Source organism: Myiozetetes cayanensis, unplaced genomic scaffold (genome assembly GCF_022539395.1).
Source record: "Myiozetetes cayanensis isolate MyiCay16 unplaced genomic scaffold, myiCay2020 scf10, whole genome shotgun sequence".
In the NCBI taxonomy this organism is placed as follows: domain Eukaryota; kingdom Metazoa; phylum Chordata; class Aves; order Passeriformes; family Tyrannidae; genus Myiozetetes; species Myiozetetes cayanensis.
In genome coordinates this window covers 35,791,735-35,817,943 of record NW_026086605.1, presented here as the reverse complement: position 1 = coordinate 35,817,943, position 26,209 = coordinate 35,791,735, and the positions used below count along the sequence as shown (strand labels likewise).

The 26,209-nt window shown below is 46.7% G+C and overlaps 1 protein-coding gene across 7 annotated transcripts in view; it reads right to left on the bottom strand.

Moving 5' to 3' along the window:
• Positions 1-26,209, bottom strand: part of PCDH15 (protocadherin related 15) — a 460,568-nt gene that overhangs the window by 93,983 nt on the left and 340,376 nt on the right. For all 7 annotated transcript variants that reach the window (XM_050305502.1, XM_050305496.1, XM_050305499.1 and 4 more), the window contains 6 exons: positions 23,683-23,791; positions 19,898-20,010; positions 14,560-14,766; positions 10,415-10,549; positions 9,279-9,428; positions 2,880-3,073 (listed from right to left, as the gene is read on the bottom strand). In XM_050305502.1, coding sequence (XP_050161459.1) covers positions 2,880-3,073; positions 9,279-9,428; positions 10,415-10,549; positions 14,560-14,766; positions 19,898-20,010; positions 23,683-23,791 — 908 coding nt within the window. The remainder of the gene's footprint in view (positions 1-2,879; positions 3,074-9,278; positions 9,429-10,414; positions 10,550-14,559; positions 14,767-19,897; positions 20,011-23,682; positions 23,792-26,209) is intronic.

The following is a 26,209-nucleotide window of genomic DNA, read 5'->3' as shown; positions in this document are numbered from 1 at the left end:
CACCAAGAAACCCCAGCCCAGTTTAGAGCAGGGGCAACACAGGAAACTACAAATCCCATCGTGGAAACCTGGCAAAGCCTTTGACTGCCCTGAATGTGCTGCAAACAGCATTCCAGGGGGAATGCTGAAGGCTCTGTGGGGCACTGACACTGCAGACCCTGCACAGACCCCCCCGTGAACCCACTTGCTGCTCAGCTGCTCCAGCATGAGAAAAGGAGCCAGAAGTCTCCCTGAAGTTGAAAGTGATTTCAAATCTGGCTAAAAGGGACTTTTCTCTTGCCTCTTGGCTCCGTTATCCCACCTGCCTTCTCTCCTGGATGTTAGAACAGCACTCCCTCCCGAGGACAGAACCCCGGCACAGCGAGTGCTGTGCTGCAGGTGCAGGTTTTCCCCACACAAGCCCTTTGACAAAGTTGGGAAATCTCATGTTTTAGGGCTGCAGGAAAGAAACCAAAGGGCTTTGTCCCAATTTTTTTTTTTTTTGAGAGGGAGTGGGGAAAGGTAGAAAAAAGAAAATCATGAACCCAATGAGCTGCTTCTTGCAGGGCTAGCACACTCCAGAGCAGGTTTAGAGGGTCCTGCCCGAAATTACCAGGTATGTTAGAGCTAAAACAGCTGCTGTGGGATCTGACAGAGCTCATTTAATACCAGAAAACACATCACTGACCAATACTTTAAATTACAAAGTTCCAAAACTCTGGCCAAGCCCAGTCCCCACTCTGTTCTGGATGTTCCCCCTGCCCTCTCCCGGCAGGTTCTGTCACTCTGGGTCACTGATGGGAGCCAGGCAGAGCACTGGAACACCACAACAGATGTGCTGGGGACTGTCCCACAGCACCCTGGCCACGCTCCACCACAACAAACCCCCCAGTGTGCCCTGTCCAGAAGGACAAAAGCCACCAGCAGGGAAGGGCTGCAGGAGCTCTGTCCCCTGGGGCACAGCCACACACAGATTTGTAGGATTACACTGGTCTGGGACCTTCGTGGTGTTCCTCCCTGCTGTGGGGGTTGGAATTTCCACTAGACCAGTCAAATCAATTCTTCCCAGGTCGAACCTGCCTCTCATGTGACAGTAACTGGTGACTTCCCTGTTCTGACCTCAATCCAAGAGCTTTCCCACCTCGTCTTCTCCCCTGTCCTGCTGAGGAGGGGTAGTGAGGTGGCTGGGAGGGTGTCCAACAGCTGGCCAGGGCCAACCCACCACCTCCACCTTAACACCAGGTACAGGCTGACTGTTATCAGCCCAGCAATCCTCCAGCTGTGCCCAAAAATCCTGGTTGCCAGCTAGGCTGGGGCAATCCCAAACTTCCCACAGATGGATAATCACAGCGGGAGTTGAACATTGCCCAACTGCCTCCTTATGTGTTACCTCCTGTCTTCCTGGCTATTTTAAACTATCCCCTCACATCCCCTGATCTTCCTGAATTAACGTTCCACGCTGCTATCGATGGAGTAAAGAAAAACACCATCACCAGATGATCAATAGACACAATGAATTAGCAGATAAAACATCCCCTGAGCACTGGCTGCCTGTTTTCTTGGGATAGCTGCTGCCTGTGTATGGGACACATATCCAAAGAGCTGGGGTTTAGTGTGCTTATCCCCTTTCCACTGCTGAATAATTAAAAAAATACATTGTTCTGTATTGTGTTCTTCCTGATTCTGCTACATCTAAATAAGGCCCAGGCTGAGATATTTTCAATCAAGTTCTGGAAGCAAAAATGGTTTTTGTTCACCGCAACAGAAGGGCATTTAGTGACAGCTCAAGGAGGAATGGCTTCTCACTGCCAGAGGGCAGGGTGAGATGGGATATTGGGAAGAAATCCTTCCCTGGGAGGGTGGGCAGGCCCTGGCACAGGTTGCCCAGAGAAGCTGTGGCTGCCCCTGGATCCCTGGAAGTGTCCCAGGCCAGGTTGGACGGGGCTTGGAGCAGCCTGGGCTGGTGGAAGGTGTCCCTGGCCACTCATCACCTGTATTACCTTTCCTTCTCACACCCCCATGTGAAGAAAAGATCTGCACTTCAGGGCTGTGGGAGGTTTAAAAGCTGGAACCTGCAGTTCCTTCCTGTCGTCCTCTTTGGAACAGGGAGGTTGTCATGTTATCAGTAACATAGAGAGGCATTTTCTTGCACCCCCTCACCTTCCTGAAATGGCATTTGGGCACAACTGCCACATTTAGAACACAAACTCCAAAGAACCAGGTCGGCAGGACTCAATACCTTTACTGTTTTGAACTGACAGAATCACAGAAAGTGATTCTTTGAGTTGGAAGGGACCTTAAAGGTCATGTTTTCCACTCTCTGCCATGGGCGTGAGAGGGTCCTATCCTGACCATCCTAAACTTGCAAACTGCTCTTCTTTATCAGTGGGGGGAAAACAAATAATTCTGCTGGTGGGAATTCATGTCTCAGTGGGGGACACTGCTCACCACTGGCACAGCTGGTCAGGTGTGGCCCCGTCATGCCAGGTCTGGGTGACCTTGCACATCCTTCGCCCGGAGAGAAGGTCTCCAGCTCAGCAACCAGATCACTCCTGATCCTTTCTGCCTTCTGAACAAAAAACCATCTCCCTTCCCACTTGCTCTTCTTCCTGACAGCCCCTCGCCTCAGCTCCTCCCAGCGAAAGGACATGCACACGAGACAGCACAGCCGGGAGCTCTCAACAAGCCAGGCTACTGCGAGCAAATGAAACCACGGAAGGCGGGAAGGGAAGGGAACAGGGCAGAGAGAATTTCGAGGAGCAGAAGGGGGAAGAGTTCTAACGTGACCCTTCTCCTTCCACCACACGGGACACACGGGGTGGCACGGCAGGGTGGAGGGACGGACGGGGGGTGCCAGGCCGAGCGCTGCGGGATGGGGGGTCGAGGGAAGCTGTGTTTACCTTCTCTGTGCAGGAGGAGCACTGTCAGAGGCCTTGACAGTGAGAGCGTAGGAGCGCCCCACTGCCAGCGCCACTCCCGGAGCGATGGTCACAAGGCCTGTTCGCTCATTGATGACGAAGTCTCCCTGAGCCCCAGCCAAAATCTCATACACTATCTGGCCATTGGGTCCCTCGTCCGCATCTACAGCTGTGAGCTGCAATTAAAACCACAGTGTCAGTGTTGGGCCTTCACAGGCTCGGGGGGGAGAGGAGGCAGAGGGCAAACTCCAACAGCTGGAACGTAGGCAGGGATTTCTAACCACTGTCCAACGAAGATGCAGTTTAAATGAAGGGTCACAGGTGTAAAAACATCACGAAGCAGAGGAAAAACTGCTTACTAAAGACTGCCAGCCAGTTATTTTAAGGCACAAATTAAGAAACCTAATTGAGACCAAGTTCACTCTCTGTGGATTGGAATTTATAACACTTCCTATAAAGGGGGGAAGGGAGAAGAAGACACTTATTACGTTGCAAAAGTAACAACAGGATCGTATTTATTTACTGGAAGTTCCCACCTCTCCCTACACCGTTCAAACGGACAGCCTTGGTACTGCCAGGAGGTTTCACTCCCAGGTCTGGCATTCCAAGCCCTCCTTGTGCAGAACAGGAGAGCAAAGTTTGTGTTAAGGTGCACATAAAGAGCCAAGGGGAAGGAAAGGCAGTTGTTCCCTTATGGATACACACGGAGAATCACAGAACCATTAGTTTGGAAAAGCCCTCTGAGATCATCAAGCCTGACCCTTCCCCAGCACCGCCAAGGCCACCACTAACCCATGTCCCCAAGGGCCACATCCACACACCTATTAAATCCCAGCAGGGATGGGGACCTCCACCACTGCCCTGGGCAGCCTGTTCCAATGCTTGGCCACCCCTCTCCATGAAGAAATATTTCCTAATATTCAAACTAAACCTCTCCTGGTGCAACTGGAAGCCGTAGGAAACACATTCCAGCCGTGCAAGGCCCATTTCACAGGGCACCACCCCTGACAGGCTGTGCTCTCTCAAGGTGAGACAAACACAGCTGGGCACACCCCTCTGCACTCTGGTGACCCTGCACCATCTCTGCTGGCTCGGTGCTCTCTCCCCCCTGCAGTGTTTCTTCCTCACCATTGCACAAATTTGATTCTGGGCACGAGAAAAACCTGCTGACGAACGTAATGAAATGAGGGGGTTCTTGTCTTGCCCCTGGGAAAGGCAGGGGGTTTATCCCACTGCTGTAGCTTGCAGTGGTAAATCAAACATTCACACACATGGCCAGAAATTCGAGCTGGGGCAATGTTTGTGCTTTCAGTGACAAGAGGAATCACGGAACAGAATCCCAGAATGGCTTGGGTTGGAAGGGATCTCAAAGCCCATCTCATTCCAAGACTCATTCCAACCCTTCCATTAGATCAGGTTGCTCAGAGCCCCACCCAGCCCTGGCCCAGCTGCTCTTCTTCCATTAGGGGTTGTTTTGCTGATACCAAACACACACTGGTTCCTCAGCTGGCTTTTCATTTGGTACAACTACCTGTCCCCTCAAACAGCACGTGGGAGGACACAAAGCCACAGGAGCAGTACCTGAACATCCAGCAGGATAAACCTCTTTCATCCCCTGGGACACCCTCAGAGGTGGCAGCACTGCAGACAGGTAGAGGAGCTCAGTGACATCTCTGCTATGCTGCCATCTAAAATAACCTATCAGTCAATGCAGCATCACACCCAAACCTCAGCAGGTCAGAGACACCCAGAGCACCACCTACAGCTGCCAAACCACCTCCTACAGCTGGGAAACCACCACCTACATCTGTGAAACCACCACCTACAACTGTGAAACCACCACCTACAACTGCCAAACCACCTCCTACATCTGCCAAACCACCACCTACATCTGCCAAACTACCATCTAGAACTGTGAAACCACCACCTACAACTGCCAAACCACCATCTACATCTGCCAAACCACCACCTACATCTGCAAACCACCACCTACAACTGCCAAACCACCTCCTACATCAGCCAAACCACCTCCTACATCTGCCAAACCAGCCCCTACAGCTGCCAAAACATCATCTACATCTGCCAAACCACCACCTACAACTGCCAAACCACCTCCTACATCTGCCAAACCACCACCTACAGCTGCCAAACCACCACCTACATCTGCCAAACCACCTCTGCCCAAGGATGGCTGACAAACTGGAAGAGCAGAAGCCAAACCTTGTCCCCAAAACAGGAAGCCAAAGGTGTAATGTTTGAGTTAATCACATTTTCATACAAGCTTAACCACCGAGGGGAGAGTGTGAGTCACTGAACCACGGAATCCCAGGATGGTTTGGCTCGGAAGGGACATTAAAGATCCCGTAGTTCCAACCCCCCCTGCACTGGGCAGGGACACCTTCCACGAGAAGGCTGGTCAGAGCCCCATCCAGCTTGGCCTTGAACACTTCCAGGGAAAACCTCAGGGATATAAGTGCTTTGTAAGATATTTCTGATTCCTCAGAGGCTCAGTGAAATATGACATTTCATGTAGAAAGTCAAAAAATGTGTTCAAACCCCAGACCTAAGCACACAATATCTTCGACAGAGTGCGTTGACTGAAATGCTAACATTTAGATATATTAACAAAAGTTTACCTTCTCTGTTAGGAGTACAAACTATTCCTGCTGTTGGGAACTGAGCTACTTCAGGCAGGTCCAATCATTTCGGACATGGAACAGGGTGTGCACAGGACTCACCAACTAAAAAGCACATTAATTAAGCCACTTTTCTCCTGAAGCAATCAGTGTTCTGCTTCTTTCACACCCAGCACGGTGATCCAAAGCAAATCTCCAGCACAGAACTATTTAATTTTCCTGAACTGGTTGCACTTAAAAGAGCAAATCTTAATTCCTATGGTATTTTTAGACACTGCATTTTGAACACGGGATAAACCCTTGAAATGCCCCCAAAAATCATGAAATGGGAGTTCATCTCCCCAAATTTATATCCACGTGTGAGGGCTTTTATCTCGCTCATTCTGTATTTTCTTTTGAAATTCTGAAAAGGATGAAGGCTGCACTTTAATCACTCCTCCTGTCTCTCCACAACAACTGGACGTGTTCATTAACCTCCCAGGGAGTAAAAACCCACCTCGGTGACACAGCTGAAAAAAGAGCTGTAATGAACCCTCTCTGCTGAACTTCAAAAGTAACACTGGCACAAAAAAAGATAAATAAAGGCTTTATGCAAAGCACAAGGCCCTAAGTATTTAATGACAGGATTTGGAACCAGGCCACTTTTTACCGTGACAGCCTGAAAAAGGAAAATTAATTGACTACACAAGCCCATATACTTAGAAGGTTAATTAAACCCACAAATGCTGAATGCTTGGAAAGATAAGTGATTTGAATAACATTTTGGGGGCAAAAACAGGAATCAAAACTGGAATGAAATAGAATTAAAGTTCAACAGCTGCCATAATGTATGATTTTAGAAATTCTATCTCCAGCTGTCCCAGACTGATAGAGCTTCATAGTTAACAAGATTTGAGAAACATGGGCTAAAATATACGGGAAAGAAGAGCAAAAGAAGGTTTCTTTTACTCTCCTCAGACACTTTGCATGCAGCAGTGTCAGCTCCACTGCGTTAATATTTAATGCACTGCAAATTTTGCAAAGCAGGTGCACGTTCTGCTGCTGCAAGAAGTGATTTTCTTGGGAGAGAAAGGAGATCAGAAGGATGACCTTAAGCTTAGCAAGGCATTCTTGGTCACACTATCAGCTCTGGTCAGACTCACTTGATACTTGGAGGAAACTGGGCGTCAGTGTTTGACCTGTCAGCTTCTCACAGCAACACTTTTAGTGCTTTAGGTGGGATAGTGGGAAGGAATCCTTGTCTGTGAGGGTGCTACAGCACCCACTGCTCCATGCTCCGACCATCAGGGCACAACCAGCTTAAATACCTGAATCACAGCAGTACCAGAGCGGAAAACTGGACAGCAAAAAATAAAATAAAATAGTAAAGATGGAATTAAGTGCTTTAACAGTCTTCCTAGTGGCAAATATTATTTACCACACATTTAACTGTTTTCAGTGGCACATTTCTCGGTCTCAGTCGCCACAATAAAATAACAATAAAAGCAAAAGGAAAAACCAGAAATTCTCAAGCAGGAAGGGACGGAACGTAAAGACATTTCAACTTCACTTTACTCTCCTCAACCAAGGCCTCAAATAGTTCCACATGTACTGAAATAAAAACTTTTGCTCACTTCTCTGAAAGGCCACAGGGAAAGAAGGCAAATTTCTTGCTCTAACCATGCTGGGAGAAAGAAAAGAATAGGGGAAAAAATTTGAATTTTGCCTGTAATTACTGTATTTTCCTGCTAGTTCTGGTTATTTTCAAGCAGAAATTAAGGATTGTTTTATTTTCTTTAAGGGTTTTTTGGAGCGTGCCAGACAGCAAACACAATATAAACTATTAATTAATATGTTTTAGGGTTTTTTTCAATAGTAAAATCAAGCCAGCTCTCCACAAAATGGGGCAAAGAGAAAGTAAAAACTGGGGTTATTGGTATATTTTATTTGTACATTTTCATGCAACTGCACTCAGTTAAAAAAAAAAAAGAAAAAAAAAGAAAAAAAATCTCAATCCCTTCTCACCCTCAGGATAATAAAAGCAAAGTGGCAACTCCACGAGAGCACTTCCAGTGCTGTAGCAACATTTGCATTTTGGTAGCAGGATGACATGACTCATAAAGGAAAATCTGTCTTGATCCTCCCTGAAATCAGCCTGATTATTATAATAAATGGTTATGAGCCTGTACAGATTTTCTGAGGTCACTGTTCTTTTTCTAACCTACTTCCTCGCATCAGAGAGTGGCTTTTATGAACTAATCACATCCGACCCGGGTCATTTTCCTGTGGGAACGGTCAGGGCTGAGCGGAGGATCTCAAAGGATCCTCAGCCCAGGGAGGAGCTGGGGTTACATGGGGAGTTTGTTCTGTGTACCAAGAACAAGCCATCAAAATCACTGTGTCAGAGTTCAAAAAAAGGGAAGAGAAAGGTCAGCTTGGCCTTTGAGGTCTTTATAAAGCAGAAGGAAATTGAAGTAAGGCAGCACAAACCCACCTTCCCAGCCTAAGGAAAGCCTGGGGGGTTATACAGGAAAAGAAGAGCAGCTTTCCAAATAGCCAAGCAGCCCAAAGTCATAATCATGGAATCACAGAATGACCTGAGCTCATCCAGTGCCACCCCTGCCATGGGCAGGGACACCTTCCACCAGCCCAGGCTGCTCCAACCTGGCCTGGGACACTTCCAGGGATCCAGGGGCAGCCACAGCTTCTCTGGGCACCCTGTGCCAGTGCCTGCCCACCCTCCCAGGGAACAATTCCTTCCCACTATCCCATCCAGCCCTGCCCTCTGGCAGTGGGAAGCCATTCCCTGTGCCCTTCAGGACAACAATATTTGGTATCTTTTGTTTCCGCTTGTGCATTGCTTAAAGGAACTTAATTGTGCTTAAAACTTCGATCTTTCCCTCAGATCTTGCTGAAAATTCCCCCCTGGCTCTCCCTGATGGTTTTTAAGCACTTGTAGCTTAAGGAGATTGGTGAAAAGGCAAGAAAAGCATGAATGAAGATGCAAAGATGCAAATGCACAATTACAGCTCAGGGGGCATGTGCCAGAACAGACACGGAGCCCTCTCCTAATGCTGGAAAATCACTGCTACCCTGATTCATTCCTGACTATAATTCAGAAACTGACATTTTATTACTCAAGTCAGCTGATGAGTTTTATTTTCCCAGTATTCCCACTGCCTCCACCAGTGGGATCTTGTCCCTACCCGCTGGCAGCACTCAGGGAATGGCTGAGATCTCAGAAGAACGACTACCCAAGAAAAGCCTTTTTCCATTCTCTTCAGTGCCACCAGGACTCACCTCCAGTCCTGCACTAAGACATCAATGAGTGCTGGCAAACTTTAATCAAAGCTGCTTCTCCCTGGGCCCCTGTTCAGCACATTTGTCACTGCTCATTTGCTCCAGGAACAAACGACTTGTGAAAACCAACAGCCTTTATGACGTGGTAAAAGCATTCCTAGTTATGTTCTGCTCAGCTGTTTACCTGTTCCCCCAAAGCATTTTATGTCAATATCCTGCTAATAAAGGAGAATGCTATTTCTTCTTTTGAAATTTTCCAGCTGAAAAGGTTTTGTGGAACTTCAGGTGAAGCAGCTGAGCTGCAGCTGTTCATCTAAGACAGGCCTAACATTTGGGAGGAGCAATTTTAATGGTTATTTACCTAATGAAGTGGATGGAGATACACAAAATTAACTTCTAGCTGGTTTCCAATCTACTGCTAACAGAAAGTGAGTTAACAAAGCCAATAAAAAAGACTTGAAATTACCTTTATAACACCTTCCCCGGGTTTCATGTCCGTATAAATCTTGACGTTGTACGAGATGTTGGAGAAGGTGGGGGAGTTGTCGTTCGCATCGATCACCACGATATTGACAGTCACTGGGATGCTCTCCTGGACTCCATCAGAAGCTGTCATCTTCAGCAGGAGAAAAAAAAAAAAAGCAGAGTAGGAACATATGTTAATGGTGTGTCCTTAATACAACTCCAGCTGTGAGGAAATACAACCCAAAATCGGCATTTCACTCCTCCCCGCCCTTCAGAATTCCACCAGGCTGCAGCTGAGCCTGAGCCTGCAGAGGGCAAGACTCGGGGGAAAAGCAAAAGCCAACCCACACCTTTGAAATGCTCTTTGTGTCAGGTGAGCAGGAGAAATGAGGGGGAATCACCTGGAATTTCCCAGGGTTGGGGCCAGGATAGGAGGCACGGTCCGTGGCTGGGAGGGATGAGCCACCTGTCAAGTCCCACCTCACTCAGGAGCTCCTCCACCTCTCTTAAACCTCCAACTGCTCCAAGAGAGCATTCTGGGGTGGCACTTGAAGAGCTAAAGGCCTTTTTTACTCCAGAGAGGAGATTTGAGCTCTGCTAAAAGGACAGAAAACAGGGAGGCACAGATTGGGAACCCTTGTGGAGGAACAGCCCCTTTCCAAATTGCTGCAGGGCCATTGTTTACTCACAGCCTGAGGGACAATGAAGTCCATTTTTAGCTCTTTACTTTTTTTTAAAATATTGCTGGCTGTGGTTTATTGCAGCCTGGTTTTTTCATTTGCTCCTGAAATCAAGCAAAAAGACCAAGACAGGTGTCCTGTTCCCAGCTCAGGGGACGAGAAAAGAAAGGCACCGATGGCCTCAAAGGCCAGGGATAAAAAAAGAGGGCTCAGATGCTGCCGTGGGAGGGGGCTGAGGAGCAGGGGACACACCTGAGACCACGGATATGACGCTCAGGTGGAATCTAAATGCAGCTCTCAAATTGGGAGAAGCAGTTTGGAGGAAGGCACTGCCCCCATCAGCTCCCCTGGGTTTGCTGTTTGCTCCTCCTGGGCCATTTTCCTGATGCCCAAGGACGTCAGAACCAGCCCTTGCTCCCAGCAAGCCGTGGCTGGGGCTGCAGGGGTGGTCACTCACCGAGAAGGTGTAGAGCTGCTGGGTTTCTCTGTCCAGGGGCTGCAGCAGGGTGAGGTAGCGGGTGATGCCACTCTGAGTCACAGTGAAAAACGTGTTGTAATCGTTCAGGAAGAGGTGGAGCTGGGGATCCTTGGTCTTCAAACCACATCAAGAAAAAAAGGGTGTTTTATTAGAAGTTCAGCTACACTGTTAACATTAACTCTCCAGTTATTTGATGTGTTTGCTTTAGTTGAAAACTAAATAGGCAGAAAGTACAAAGCCTGTGACTGAGAATCCTCAAAACTGTAAAAAAAAAACCCCAAAAAGCTAAACCCCCACTGCTGGCCTATAAATCTAATCTTCTTCATGAAAAATGTATTAAAACCCTACTTTAACCTCCAGAGTGAGAAAATCCAATGGTAAACAAATACCTGCATCTGTTAGTTTTAAATGACTGTTTTTTTTTTTTCCCATTGAAACAGTAATTTCTAAGCCAAATATAACAATATAAGAAATCAGATTCAGGCATATTAAAACCAAAACAAAACTGATCTTGATTAACAGAGCAATAAAACAGTTGGGTTGGTGCAATGAAAAGTATAATGATGTGTTGAAGTGCATCATTAAATAGATGCAGCTCAGAGACTCTCTGCATCTCAGAAAGAATCAAAATACATTGATGCAGAATTATGAACTTCTCAGTTGATCAAGGGGAAAAAAAAACATAACAAATGAACCGTGGCACCGTTCCCATTAGAAAGTAACATTTTAAGGTAAATGAAGGCAAGCCAAGGCATTGTAAGTTTACTCATGTCTTCATGAGTACTTCAGTCACTCCCGACTTGCATCTCTTTCAAGATGTTATTGAGTTATTTAACTGATTGGACTGCAAGGGTCACTCTACATTAGTTAAATTTGCAAACAAACTGCATTAGCTTTTATTGCCTCCAGCATTCCAACAAATTCCCGTGTCCTTGCCCATAATGTGGTTAATTTAACCTGACTTCTCGTGCTGCTCTCGGTCACGAGTGAGAGTTTATTTCCGTCAGATGGGGCCGGGCTGGTGGAGTGCAAATTCCACCCCAGAAAACACAAGAGGCTGGGAGACAAGCCCCATAAAAACTGGTTTAAACTGCCCCAAATAACGTGGAGATGAGGGATCAGAGGGATGAATAAAACCTACCAGAAGATTCAGGGTATTACCAGGTGGTTTCCACCATCACTGCACAGAACCCGCCCCGTACAGGGCAGGACACCCAGCATGGGCACAAACAGCCGAATTCAGCAAATTAACCAAAAAAAGGAGCATTAGGCTCTTCTTCTCTCGATATTTTCCTCAACCTGAGTCCAAAGTGCTTCCAGAAGGTTCATTCCTGCCTGCCATTAGTGTGAGTGCTGTAGGACTGGACCCCCCAGAGCACCGGAGATGTCACCAACAGGCACTGAGTGGCATCGTGAACAACTCCCAGGACAACATCAGTACGATCAGAAGGAGAGAGAGGAACTTCTCTCAGTGAGCCAAAACAAAGCCCAGGCTTTGGAAGGTAAAGATTGCCCAGTTTAAAGGAGAAACCCTTCCAGCTACGTGGCAAGAACTATCCCAGTGTTCCAAACGAGTGGTTTCTCGTTCCCTGAAGCTTTGCTGCAATGCCAGCTCCCAGGAAAATTACAATTCCTTTTCCAGTCAGCAATGCAAACAGCAGTGAAAAATTACAGGAGCTAGTTGCCAATAATTGTTCCCTTTGCAGACACTATAGAGTCAGGCAAAAGTTTAATTTACAAAAACCCCGGCTAGTTGTTACACTTCTCGCTTGCCATGTCATTTTGAACACTAATAAACAGTATTTTTCCCCTAATTTGCTCCCCAGGAAAAGCAATGATGGAGATCCCACGCCCTCTCAGAGTAATCCATCCTGTTCCTTTGCTATTCCTGCATTAGGAATGTTATCCTAGTGTGGAAGTTAAATTGCCTTTACAGCAATCAATGCCTAGTTCATGTACCTCCCATGCACGCCAGACCCACAGAGCAATTTATTTCCCTAATCTTTCCTTAATCTGGAAAAGCACTGTTACGCCTTTACATCATTAGCATGGATATTTTACGTTATCATCACATTTTGTGCTGCAGGAAAGTCAGGTCACTTGACTGAACATCCCACGTGAGAGAATACAACCATGGGAATAACCCAGCAGTGCTGCCAACACCGCTGCCAGTACTTTAATTTTTTTAACTACTTTATTTTAGGGTCTGGACTTAAACAGTGGTCTCTGAGAAACAGTTTAGCGTGTAAATTTATGTAGGAGAGGATCAGAATCCACGCAAAAGAGCGCACATGCAACCTGCAAGGGCCATTTCAAGCACAGAGTTCCAACCTGAGAAGGTTTAGCAGGTACTTTTAAACCTGACATGGTTTAGGAGGTACTTTTTCAATTAAAAAAAGGACTTTCTGTAATACTTAAAGATGTCTGTGAGGACATATAATTATTTAATGAACATTAAGCATTCAATGAACCTTCTCATGAAACACATGACTTTATGCCCTGAATTTGGTGCACTGCATTTAAAGGGCTCTTTGCAGGCTTCACAAACCAAGGGACAGCCCCAGCCTCACACACCATCAGGGCAGAGGGAAAGGGAGGAGGGCAAAACAAAGAAATCACACAATTCAAGCAAGAAAAGGAGCTTCTCAAACACAACACCCAATACCTACGGGCAGGGCACCTGGGGCGACCTGCGGAGGGAAAACAGGGCACAGGGTGAATCCCAGCGAGGAGACACAAACCTGGGACCGAGGGACATCAGGACACGGGGGGAACTGATGGTTACAGCCTCCCTGGGCAGGGGGCTTCCAGCAGAGAAAGGCCTAGATGGCAGCTCAGGGTGGGTTTGTAAGCACAGGCAATGCTCATTAACTCCTGCAGGCCTGAATGCTCTGCTGTGTTCACTGTTCCTCAGTAAATGAGCGTGTTTACTGAGTCAGGGGTTGCTGAGGAGACGCTGACATCAAACCCTCTCCGTGCCTGTGCATCTCAGTTTCCACTAGTGGCACTGGCCAGACATAATGTATTCTGTCTTCTAATTGAAGGATCAGTGGAGATTGTATTTCCTGTTAAAATGACTCCCTGTCCTCTGATAAAAGCAGGAGGAAAGCGGGCATCTGAACTGTGTGTCTTGAGGATGGAAAAAAAAAAGAAGAACGAAACACGTTCTGAATTTAAACCCCGTGGGAATTATAATTGAGTCCCGCTATAAACCTTCCAAAAATTAATTTACAGATGTGACAGGGCAAACAGACCTTTAACTAGAGCAGCCCTGCCAAGTGCTGATATAATTAAGTGGCCTGTTTAAATGGCATAAATTAAATTAAGCCACACGGGTACCTTAAGACCTGAGTAAACCAAAGCTGAGATGAGGAATTCAAACAGTCTGATCTGAGGGCTCTTTACATAAGGCTTCCCAAGCCACTGGTTTCCTTACTCTTCCAAGAAAATGCCTCAAATTAGCAGTTTACAAAGGCCATGAAACTGTGGCATTAGCTGCAGTGGATTGCTGTCTGTCGTGCTCAGGAACACACCCCACCAGGAGATTCTCTCCAGCACAACATATATTTATATAACATATATAACATATATTTATAAACACACATATAACATATATTTATAAACACACCCCTGATGCCTGCACACCTTCATTATTCCTCTACTAATATCCAGGACCCCAGGAATTTGATCAAACAAGACACTTGCTTTTAACAACAGGACTCAACAGGAGTGTTTCACAGGCAATCCAGACCCTCAGCAATGCCCACTGATGTCCCACACCCTCATTCCACACTTTTTATCCAGCCCCCACATCCAACAGTCATTCCCATCTGCCTTCCAACCGGTTTTTCTCAATGCCCATAAATCAGAGGCAGATGTTTTAATGGGCAGGAAGGAGATATTCTCCAGGAATTTGGGCTTTGAAGCAGCTTCTTGGGACAATAAATCACTCTAGTACAACAGTATCTTTCAGTGACAACAGTCTCTCGTGTTTCTTAAAAGTCGTGGATTTGAGGTGGTTTTTACTTTCAATTTATCGATCCAACCTGCTTTGTCTCAATTAAAAACTTAAAAAAGAGTGAGCCCTGAAAAGAATCAAGATGCTCTCAGGGACCAGCACGTACCTCCTCCACGTCGTTGTCCAGCACCACGACCTGCAGGGGAGAGCTGAGGCTGGGGCTGTCCGAGACGGTGGTTCCCACCGGGGAGGATTCCAGGATGAAGCCCTCGTACGTGGATCTGGTGAAATAAGGCTTCTGGTTGTTCTCATCCAGCACCTCGATGTGCAGGTTGGCAAAGGCGGGAAGGGGGTGGCCGTTGTCTTGTTCAGCCTGAAAAACACCTCACTTGTCAAGGGCTCTCAGCCAAGTTCAGCTACAAACAGAGACTGACCGGGGATGGCCTGGAGTTAACAATCAAAATCCAGGTAAAGAAGTGGATAGCCCTGGACAGATCCCCCTTTTGTGAAAAACAAACAAACAACTACAAATCAGGAGGAGAGAAGAACAGAAAGCCTTTCCATCACAGCAAACTTTCACGTGGCCACGAGGAACCCAAAGCTCCGCAGCCCGTGAGCAAACACAGCTCCTCAAACTCTCAGCACTGAGAGTTTTGGAAAAATCTCTGAAGGACAAAGGAGAACTGGAGACTGCTGACTGTGCAACAGGACCCAAGGCACCAGCAAGAGAGCTGAGCCCCAAAGATGCTGACAGCACATGTGGGTGCACAGTGCTTCCTACAGATCCCTGGACAGGACTCCCTCCCTCTGCCCCAAAATCCACCTCCCCAGTGAGTGGGATTTTCATTTGGGCTTCTCCCTGGAAGTGTCCCAGGCCAGGCTGGATGGCCCTTGGAGCAACCTGGGCTAGTGGAAGGTGTCCCTGCCCACGGCAGGGGGTGGGATGTGATGGTCTTTGAGGGCCCTTCCAAACTAAGCCGTTCTGTAATTCTGTGCTGCAGTGTTTGAATCAGTGCAATCAAACTGAGGAGCAGCCAGCACAGAGACAGAGAGGGAAGGTCAGGGCTGACAAAGTCGACAAAGTTTGAAGAACATACCTGAACTGGGAGCTCTGGGTGAAACAAGGGACACAATTTATCTAGATTTAGGCTAAGATTTAGGATTATATGTCACACACTGGATTAATTCCCAAGGTCACAAAGTACAGCACAAGGAAAGAACCACTGATATGGATTAAAAAATGGCTTAAGGACAAGAAGCACAGAGTACCTTTGGAACTCAGAAGAAATTTGACTTTACTGTCAGTGAAGCTTGTGATGTGGCAGGGAAATTAAATTGGCACATAATGTGTCTAGACACTGTGCTTAAAAAAACCCCAAACCCCAAACCAGCCATTTTTTTTTGGTCACGGATCAGGTGACTTCAGGATCAGCAAGGCTGTGGTGCAGTGAACAGTCACAGTTACAGAGACCACCTTTCCAAAGAATACAAGTCTCTCTTCCCTTCCCTTCAAGAAAAACACCAACTATGAAGCCGTTATGCCAAGTTTTCAGTGATGGATGTCTGAGTTTTACATGAACAAAGATGCCTGTTTACTGCAGGAAGCAAATACAGCCATTTCTGTCAATGAGAGACATTACAGAACAAAGCCATTATTGATTTTAATGGTTTCACTGCTCTGGGAGCGCTGACACACAATTTAGGGTCAATCTTATCTCACAATCCCTGTTTTTTTCTAATGTCTATCTGTGACAACACTCTAGAGGCAGGAAAGTCTTTTACCTTGCTGCTAAAGGTGGGGAAAACTTGCCATTTCCATATGTCTGTGACAACTTTGAAGACTGATTATCAGGCAACATTTTAGTAATGGATAGGAAAAGGTTTGGGTTTTCTGCACCCTTTTGTCCCCCCTCTCCTTATTCACAAAGACAAAACCTGTCCCTGCACTCAGATTTTCAATTCTACATCAGTTCTCATTACTAGATTAAACACAGGATAGAAAAAGGGAGGTCTCGAAGAGAATTAGTTGAATGCTGAGTTCACCTGAGGGATGAACATTTGAATAGCTAATTTAAAAGACCAGTAATTGTACTTAATACCTACAGGAGATGCACAGCAATTCAACCAGACTAATTATGTGGGAGATAGCAGCCTCCTCAGGAAGTGGACTGAGCAAGTATTTAATGAAAATGCACTTCTTTTATTCTATTTCTCATCTGTCACTGTGAGTTGAAACCCAAAAACTTAGAAAAGCAAAGAATTCTTTAAGTGCAAGAAAAGACATTGATTAAGATACGTGGGAAGAGGGGAAAATTGGAGCCACCCTGAGCAAAGATAACTCGGGTCACCAGATGCACAGAGCCAAGAGATCAAAACAGGGTGTGAAGAGCTGAAGGTTGACAGCCTTGCAGAAACCAATCAAACACTGCAAATATGAAGTTCCTGAGGCGCTGGGAAAAAATCTACATGTTCAAAGGACGTGTGGATGTTCCCCTTGGGGACATGGGTCAGTGGTGGGCTTGGCAGTGCTGGGGAACGGCTGGAATTGGGGATCTCAGAGGGTTTTTCCAACCTAAATGGGATGCACTCACACATGCTAAGGGGGGGGGGGGTGGCTGATGTCACTGCCAGACCCCCTCTCTGCTGCACTTGAAAGGTTCCTGAGGTCTAGAACAAAAGAAACGTCACTTGTATCTTCAAGAAAGGTAAGAAGGGAGATCTGGGGAGGTCCAGAACCTCCCCCCTCAGTGCTGGGGAAAGTGGTGGGGGAGCAGATCATTCTGGGAGTCATTCCCAAGGGTATGAAGGACCAGGACGAGGTTAGGACTCATCCCTCCCGTGGGTTATGAGGGCAGTTCATGCTCCACCACCCTGGCAGGTCCCTGCAGTGAGGTGAAAGGCTTGGTGGGCACGGGGAGAGCAGTGGGGCACCTTCACCGGGTTGCCCAGAGAGGCTGCAGAGTCTCCAAATATTCCCTCCCCATCCTGAGCAGGGGGCAGGACAGGCCATTCATTCCCCAGAGGTTGCCCAATGTACAGAAATCCTTTTCAATTTCCCAGCTGCAATTAAACACAGTGGACAGTGGTTTAATACCACACAGGCTGTATGCAAACCTACTCTGAAACTACGTTATCAGCTTAATTTCCCCTGTACACAGGTGCCCCCATGAGATCAACAAAACACTCCTCCACCCTCTCACCAGATGTGCAGCAAGTTCAGCAAAGTCTGGTTTCTTCCAGATGTGGTAAATTCCCTGGAGAGCAGCAATTCCAGGAATGAGGTTTCACTGGCTGTGCAAGCACATCCAGCCTTCAGCAGCCCATCCTCTGTGCAAATTGATTATAACAGAACTGCCAGCTCACATTTCGCCTGATTGATAAATAACCCAAGTTCCAAGAGGAAAGGATCCAAATGCATCAACATTTGATTAATTCTCCTTTTGGTTTCATGATACACATGCTTTAAAAATAAATAAAGCCTCACTGACACTTTGTAGAGCTGGTAACAAGAACACAGTCTCATGTCCACAGCGCAATGGCCGTGTGTATCTAATTTTAATTACAGTATTATTAACACTGGAAGCCCTTTCAGTTTAAATCCACATATTGTGGCAGCCTTGCTGATGCACCGTGGAAATTTCAACCCAAAAAAATCCACGTGTTCTTTTGTAAAAGCCCACATTGCTTGAAGGGAATAGAAGTGTCATAGGAGGACAGAATAGTTTTTCTCCTTGCCTTATCATCTGTTATATTCTGGAGATAGCACAGAGGCTGAAAACCAGCATTTCTTACTAAGATATTTAGGTTTTTTCCATTGTCTCCCTATTTGAGAATTCAAAATTTATCAGCAGTCCAATTTTTGCACCAGAGGTGAGCACAGCCATTTCCTGTCCATCTTCCTTCCTGCATTCAAATATTCATGTATTGACTTAACCACCTTTCCCATTTCACTCTTTTCCATAATAACTTAATGGGGAAAAAAATATAAATAAAAAAGTCGATCTCCTCATATCAGAGGGAATATTTTAAGGATTAAATTTTGTGAGTGCTGCAAAACCAGTGTATTTTCTGTTTGAAGGGAAACATCACACAGAGAAAACAGAATCGGATCCAACAACGGCGAGAAATGAAAACCTGAGAATGAGCGACACAAGAATCTGGAGGTTTGGTTTGGTACCAGCCAAGGGACCTTAAAGCTCATCCAGTTCTGCCTCCCTGCCATGGGCAGGGACACCTTCCACCAGCCCAGGTCGCTCCAACCTGTTCTTGGACACTTCCAGGGATCCAGGGGCAGCCACAGCTTCTCTGGGCACCCTGTGCCAGGGCCTGCCCACCCTCACAGGGAGCAATTCCTTCCCACTGTCCCATCTATCCCTGCCCTCTGGCAGTGGGAGGCCATTCCCCCCTGTTGTACCACTTGGAAAAAGTCCCTCTCCATTTGTTTGGATGTTAATTCACCCAGATTTCCACATCTGTCCCAGTGACAGCAGAACTCCAGAACGGGAAGTAAGGCCCAAAATAGACTTTTATCCAAGAATCCAATGATTCCACTCTAAGCATGCACGACCTTTGTACTTTGCTGCATCCAAAATCAACCAAGGGAGGAAATCAACACAGTATTTAAAAAGGTGCCAAGTTATTCAACACTATTTTGAGTTGCCATTCTGTTTGACCTCCTGTCCTCCTGCATTCACAGCTCAGTTCCTCGGGAGGTACAGAAAGGACCTGTGTATTAATGAACTTATTGCCCCTGTATTGGGGTGGGAACTAGATGGTCTGTAATCCAAACTATCTGTATGAGCTGAACCCTTGTATTCAGAATTAAATGAAATACCACGAAGAAACAGCAGGAGCTTTATGACATCCCTGTGTTTAAACACGCTGCAGTTTGAAAGCACACTCTTTTTTCTCCATGGAATGCCCTGATAAACACACCCCCAGGGCCTTTCCCAGCTTTCCAGCCCCTCTGCCCCAGCCTGGAGCTGCAGGGGTCGGTGGGACCAAGTGTGACTGTGCTCTGTTCTCACTGGCATCATCATCTTTACTGCGCTGATTTTCGCAGCCTGGCGCAAACCCCACCTACAGCACAGCTTTCTGCTTAGTACAATTCTGCTCAAAGGAAAACTAACAGCTTAGTACATTTAACCAGTCAAATATTGATATTGTCACCTCCTATTCTTTTGCTTTTAATCCTCAAATTAGCAAAGAAAGCAGCCACGTGAAACAGAAACCAAATGCATTCTCAGGAGCCATAAAAAGCAGGTAGACGAGTGACACTTAGTTTGTTAATACAATATAACGTGAACTGTTGGGACTCTGCCATCATTCATTCCCTTTTCTCAAATTCTTCACACTCTTGCTCCCCTTGATGGCGTTAAATGATGCCTGACAGGCTAAAAATGCAAAGAGAACACTGCAGGAAAGACAAGCAAGCCCACCCCACATTTTCTTCAGGGCTTTTTGTTCTCCAAAGAATACAGGAAGATGAATTCAGCCAAAATTACCTTAATAACCAAGTCAAACTTCTGGTGTAAATCCCTGTTTATGGGCTTGAGGAGTGTCAGTTCAGCTGTTGTGAGATTCATATGGAAATACTGTGGGAAATCCTCAGGGGTACCTGCAAGAAAGACAATGAGGTTTGAATAAATCTGAAAGGTTTAGTTCAACGATGTATTTATTTTACTCACTAGTCATCAAAGGAACAAACCCTAATCCTGTTACTGTGAGGATAAAATACTGCACCATGTGTACAAGGAGCTTAGGATACCACTAAGTTATGAGTTTAATATCATCATGCTGGCCCTGCTGGCCCTGACCACGAAGATTCTTCTCCACTGGGAAGCCCCAAGTGCTTGGGAACAACAGGAGCATTAATAACAGCAAATAAGTAATAGATATATAGGAGTAATAGCATAAATGATAATAGTATAACATAACAATACATGGGCTATTTTAGAAATCCTTCTAAGAAACGAAGTTTCTCATCAGGGAGGAAGCACCAGATGAAAGAGCTTCCCTTTACTGCCAGCTGGAAACAGCATCTTCATGGCTGGGGATTTCCAGGACAGTCTCCAAACCACTGGAAGCATCAGAGCCCCAACGGATGTGGGATGTCATGGACACTGAGCAAGGGCCCTGCGAGGCTGGCACAGCCCTGACCCCGCTGGGCCTGGCACCTGCAGCCCAAAAACCTTCCCGAGGGCCCCTGCTGGAGCCAGGCACACACGGGAGGAGGGAAGAATCAGCTCCGGGGATTTACAGCCACGTGACACTCAAAGCAACGGGCACCAAAGGGCTCAGAGAGCCCCAGTGTTGACACACAGCACAAACTCTGGCACCTCCCAGCTTGGCAGGGCTGGGAGAGCATCCCAGGAAACCAAAACACCGATTAAAAGCCTCAGAGGTGGAGGATTTTTGGTCTGGGAATAGCCCTGTGCAGCAGCTGAGGGGCAGAAAGAACTCCTGGTTTGTAGGATGAACATCCCAGGAAATGCCCTGAGCCGTGAGAGCAGGACAAGCCTTTCCATGCCAAATCCTGGATCCAGGATGGAAGCAGAACAGGGCAGAAGATCTGGCACAGGGAAAGACCACTGTCCCGATAAATGGTGCTGTTTTTTGGTCACCTTGCAAGGGGAGTGGTTGGGAACTGCTCTTAGAAAGCCAGAAGCTGCCTCAGGAGATGGATCACTGTCCACACTTCATGGGCAATAATTTCATTTGCAGCTCCTCAAATGACAACCAATTGCCAGGTATATAAATTATATATATAATGTGTATACATATATATGTTTTCCCTGACTATCTTCATATACACCTATTTCATTGAGCCAGAAAGTATCAGAAGAACTAACTGTGGATTATTCTTTCTGTTACACCACCAGCAGAGCTTCAAGTTCCAAGTCCTGCCTTTTAAATTCAACTCCTAATTAATAAATCGAATTCTTTAAGAGCACCAGGCACCCAGCAGGAGCTCCCAGTTTTTTTGGCAGGTGACAGATTGCTGTGGTCTTACAGGCTTCACCAGGGCTGATGCTGAGGTTAAAAAAAAAAAAATCAAGATATTAAGGACTAAATGCCAGAGTAGAAAAGAGAAGGTTCCCTGAAGGAGAAAATTTGCTTTTCTTGGAGTCAGAGGAGGGTTTTAGTGGGACATGGTGCTTCCAAAGGCATCAGGGAGCTCACAGGGATGGAGAGGAACCCCCCAGAAATGGGGGGGGCGGGTTGTGGCTCTTTAGTTAAAATATCAACCAAATAAACCACTCCATTGTGCAAATTGGCAGCAGAAATCAAAGAGACAGTTATAGGGTCAGAAGGTGACAATTTAGAGGAAAATTTGGCTTTTCTCAAGGACCAGCCCCAGAGGATTAAAAAAGGCTTAAAATTACTCATAAAACCAATATTTTACTGGTAAAAATAGTAACATTTATTAGTAAAAATGGTATTACTAATAAAAATAAGGGAAGGTTGGTTTACTTCACACTTGGGTACATCCAGGCACCATATGTGGGTCTTCTGCAAGGCCCAAATAAACTAATTAACATTCCTGAAAACCAAGGATGGCAAAAATTAGTGCATTGTAAATAATACTAAATCCAATTATCACATTTCCAAATGTTAAACACTGGAAATCCACAGTGCCCAAAGCACGGGCCAGGATTTGTGCAGGTGTGAAGGGGAGGATGAAAAGAAGAACCAAAGAGAACAGGCAAACCAAATAAACTTCAGAATCATTCTCATGGTCAGTAAGTAACCAAATCCCTCATTCTATGGACACAGTTCAAACCTTCCAGTGTTTAAAAAAAAACAAAAGAGAAGTCCAAAGATATTAAGAAGTACATTTAGAACTAAAGCAAGGGGGGAAATCCACATAACGAGAAATACCTGCAAGGCCTCTTTCCTGTGAAACTACTTAATATTTTCTGAGGTTAAAATACAAATAGCCCTGCAATCCTGGTAAAGATGAAGGCAGGCTTAAAAATCTAAAAAGAAAGACTTTGGAAGACTAAGGGGGAAAAAATAAGAAGGTTAAAAAAATACCCCCAAAAAAAACAAACAAAAAAACAAACCAAACAAAAATGACCAAAACCACCACCACCACCAAACAAACAAACAAACAAAAAACCAACAACAAAAAAAGAAAAACAGAACAAGAGAACAGAAGAAAATAAGAGAGGGGAAGGAAAAAAAGAAAGTAAAGGAAAAAAAAAGAAGGTAAAAATGGAAAGAAGGAAAAAGAGAAATTCTGCAAAGGACTTTAAACTGGCCTAAACGTGGCACTGGGGCAGGACCGTCCCAGCAGAGCTTTAGCCAAGCCTAAATAAGCCAAGTCCATCTGCAGACATGAACCCACCCAGGATTTACTCTGCAAAGGGCTCCCATCTCCTCCCAGAGCAGTTTTGCTGGGACAGCTCTGCCAAATCTGGATCCAGCTGCAGCCCAAAGGAACCCAGGTGGCTCCACGGCTTCCCAAAAACCCCAGCTCTGCTGCAGGAGGAGGCTGAGCTCAGCTCTGGTTCTATGACACAGAAGCATCACTGATTTTATGACAAGCAAAGGTGCACGAGGTGCTCGTGAAACTCTTGACTTCCACCTGTCTGTGGGTGAGAAAAGCTGCAGATTGACTCAGGAAACACTACAAAGGTGGGATTCCCCAGAACACCCCCTTTTCACACCCAAAGAGGTGCCTCCAGAGCCAGCCCTGGGGAAGGGCAGGGCAGGAGGAGCACTGCAGCTGCCAACCACCCTCAGGCCTTCCCCTTATCCCACCCTACAGGCAGAGCGACTGGAAACAGGTGCCAGGCACGGGGAAGGAGCAGGAACACACAAGACGTGGCCAGAAAGCAGCATAAACGTCCAGGCAAACGTTAAACCCCAAGGGGAAGCACACAAGCTGACAGGCAGCACAACTGGAGGAGGATGCAGGAGCCTTTTGGGATGGAACCTGCTCTAACTGCCTTCCTTTAGCCTCTTTTATTGGGCCTGTGGATGCAAAACACGCCTCAGCAGAGCTATGAGCGCTCAAAGCCTCTCTCCTGTCGCTTGCTGTGTTGCTCCACTCACTAAAGCAGACGATTCTGGATTCAGTCTGAATAAATAACAACAAACAGCCAGCTGAAATAAACCTCTCCGTGGCAGCTGAACACAAACAGGCACAACAACGATTTCAAACACCCCACTAACCAACAACAGGAATTTTTGTTAGGTTTCCACTCTCCCAGGCCATCTTGGTGTGGCTGGTCATAACAAAAGAGACCGACAGTGAGGGATAGGAAGAGGAGCAGACACCAACCAACTAGGATGGAATAGAGGATGCCCGGTCGGTCGGAAGGAGGCTGGATGTTTCGGTCCTGATCTATGGCTTGGATGGGTGGAGTGACACTGATGGGATTCACACGTGCCTGAAATGAAAAATCAGATTTGAAACAGAGAAATTAGAAAGCCGGTAGGCAGATCTGCAGGTTTAGCACAAAAACATCTCACTGGAAAGGATATTGGCTGAAACTCGAGGGGAAAAGGACCTCATAATTAAGGGGATACTTACAGCTCCGGGCCCTTTTTAAATAAAATTAAGAAGGCAACACACACATTTCTAAAGGAACCTCCTTTCTCTGGGAAACATCTTTGTGATACATCTTTGAGGAAACGAATCAAAGTATCACACAATGGTTTGGGTTGGAAGGGACCTCAAAAATCAACTGACTCCACCCCCTGTGATGGGTAGGGACACCTTCCACCAGCCCAGGCTGCTCCAAGCCCCGTCCAACCTGGCCTTGGACACTTCCAGGGATCCAGGGGCAGCCACAACTTCTCTGGGCACCCTGTGCCAGGGCCTGCCCACCCTCACAGGGAAGGATTCCTTCCCAATAGCCCATCTATCCCTTCCCTCTGGCAGTGGGAAGCCACTCCTCCTTGTCCTGGCACTCCATCCCTTCAAAAATACTCTCTCTCCATCTTTCCTCTTGGCCCCTTCAGGTTCTGAAAAGCCACAATCAGGTCACCCCAAAGCTTCTCCTCTCCAGGCTGAGCATTCCGAACTCTCCAGCCTTTCCTCCCAGCAGAGCTGCTCCATCCCTGACCATCTTGGTGCCTCCTCTGGACTCTCTCACAGCTCCCTGTCCTTGCTGTGCTGTCCCCAGGGCTGGGGTAGCTCTGCAGGGGGGTGTCCCCTGAGGGGCAGAGGGGCACAATCCCCTCCTGTCCTGCTGCCCACTCTGGGGGATCAGCCCAGGGTATGGGGGGGTTTCTGGCCCAGGGCAGGTCCAGCCTCTGCCCCTCCAGCACCCCCAGGTTCTTCTCCCCAGGGCTGCTCCATCTGCTCCTCCCCAGCCTGCACTGATCCCGGGGTTGCCAGAAAAAGCACTGAAGGCTTTGTCTGTCAATCCAGTCTCCAGGAGCAACCCCAGAGCTGCCATTCCCAGTGACCTTGGCTGCTTAACCAACTAGAAATGCAGCCACCCACGAGCCTGTGTGCCCCGGTCCTCCACCCCCTTGGAATGTTTACTGCCATGGCAGAAATGTTTAATGATCTCTGTGAAGAACCAGATGCCTTTTTTTCCTCACATACAACTAGTTCTGGCAGCCTCTCCTTTGGAAAGCTCCAACTCTCCGTGTTCTGCAAGAGGGAACTGGAAATGTAGCACAGGAATAGGAATGAGACAAGCCCACACTTGGCCAGCTTTTGGCACAGCCTTCAGAAATCCACCTGCTGAGAGCTGGAAGGGATCTGTGAGAGCTTTAGTGATGCCTGAAGATAAAACTAGAGGGAAAAGGGGGGAGCCAGGAGGAGGAGGAGCCCAAGCCAGGAATGGAGGTGAGGCAGATTTCCCTTTCCACTTTGGGCTCTTTGAAGAATTAAACTCTTAAAAACATAATGAGGAGGGTGAGCTCAAAATAGGCAGAAAGAAAGAGACAAGATATATTTGACATCTGTTTGAATTTTTAAAATGCTTTAGCACTGCATAAAAGTTAAATGTCAAGAGAGAAGATTGTGCATAAAACTGACCAAGACTGAAATGCTACTTTAAAATTTATAGATCATTGAATCCCTTTCAGAAAAACCTCCATCAGAGTTAAAAACACACAACAAAACCAGTCCCATTTGCTAAGGCTGGTTTTAAACTCACCATTTCCCAGAGAAGCTGTGGCTGCCCCTGGATCCCTGGAAGTGTCCAAGGCCAGGTTGGACGGGGCTTGGAGCAGCCTGGGATACTGGAATGAGATGAGCTTTGAGGCCCCTCCCAACCCAAGTCATTCTGTGATTCTATGATTAAAATATATCAGGTGCAGCTGAAACAATGCCAAAACAAGACAAAAATGAGAATTGTTCCATATATAACTGGGATATGGCTGCTCAGAACCAAAGCACTCAGCTGAACACAAAGAAGTTCTGTAAGAAAATGAAGTACAAGAAAACTAAGAATAAAAAGGGAAATCCATTTACATTTCTATTCCATATAAGTTGTTTTTCCAAGTACTGGACTGGACTGGGCCACTCACGAGCTAGAAGATACCATGCTCCAAGATCAGTCTCCATCTGCTGAAATGTTTAGGGAGAGAATTACAGAATCCCAGAATGGTTTGGGTTGGAAGGGACCTTAAGGATCATCCCACCCCCTGCCATGTCAAGGACACCTTCCACCAGCCCAGGCTGCTCCAAGCCCCGTCCAACCTGGCCTTGGACACTTCCAGGGATCCAGGGGCAGCCACAGCTGCTCTGGGCAGCCTGTGCCAGGAATTCCTTCCCAATATCCCATCTATCCCTGCCCTCTGGCAGTGGGAAGCCATTCCCTGTGTCCTGTCCCTCCATCCCTTGTCAA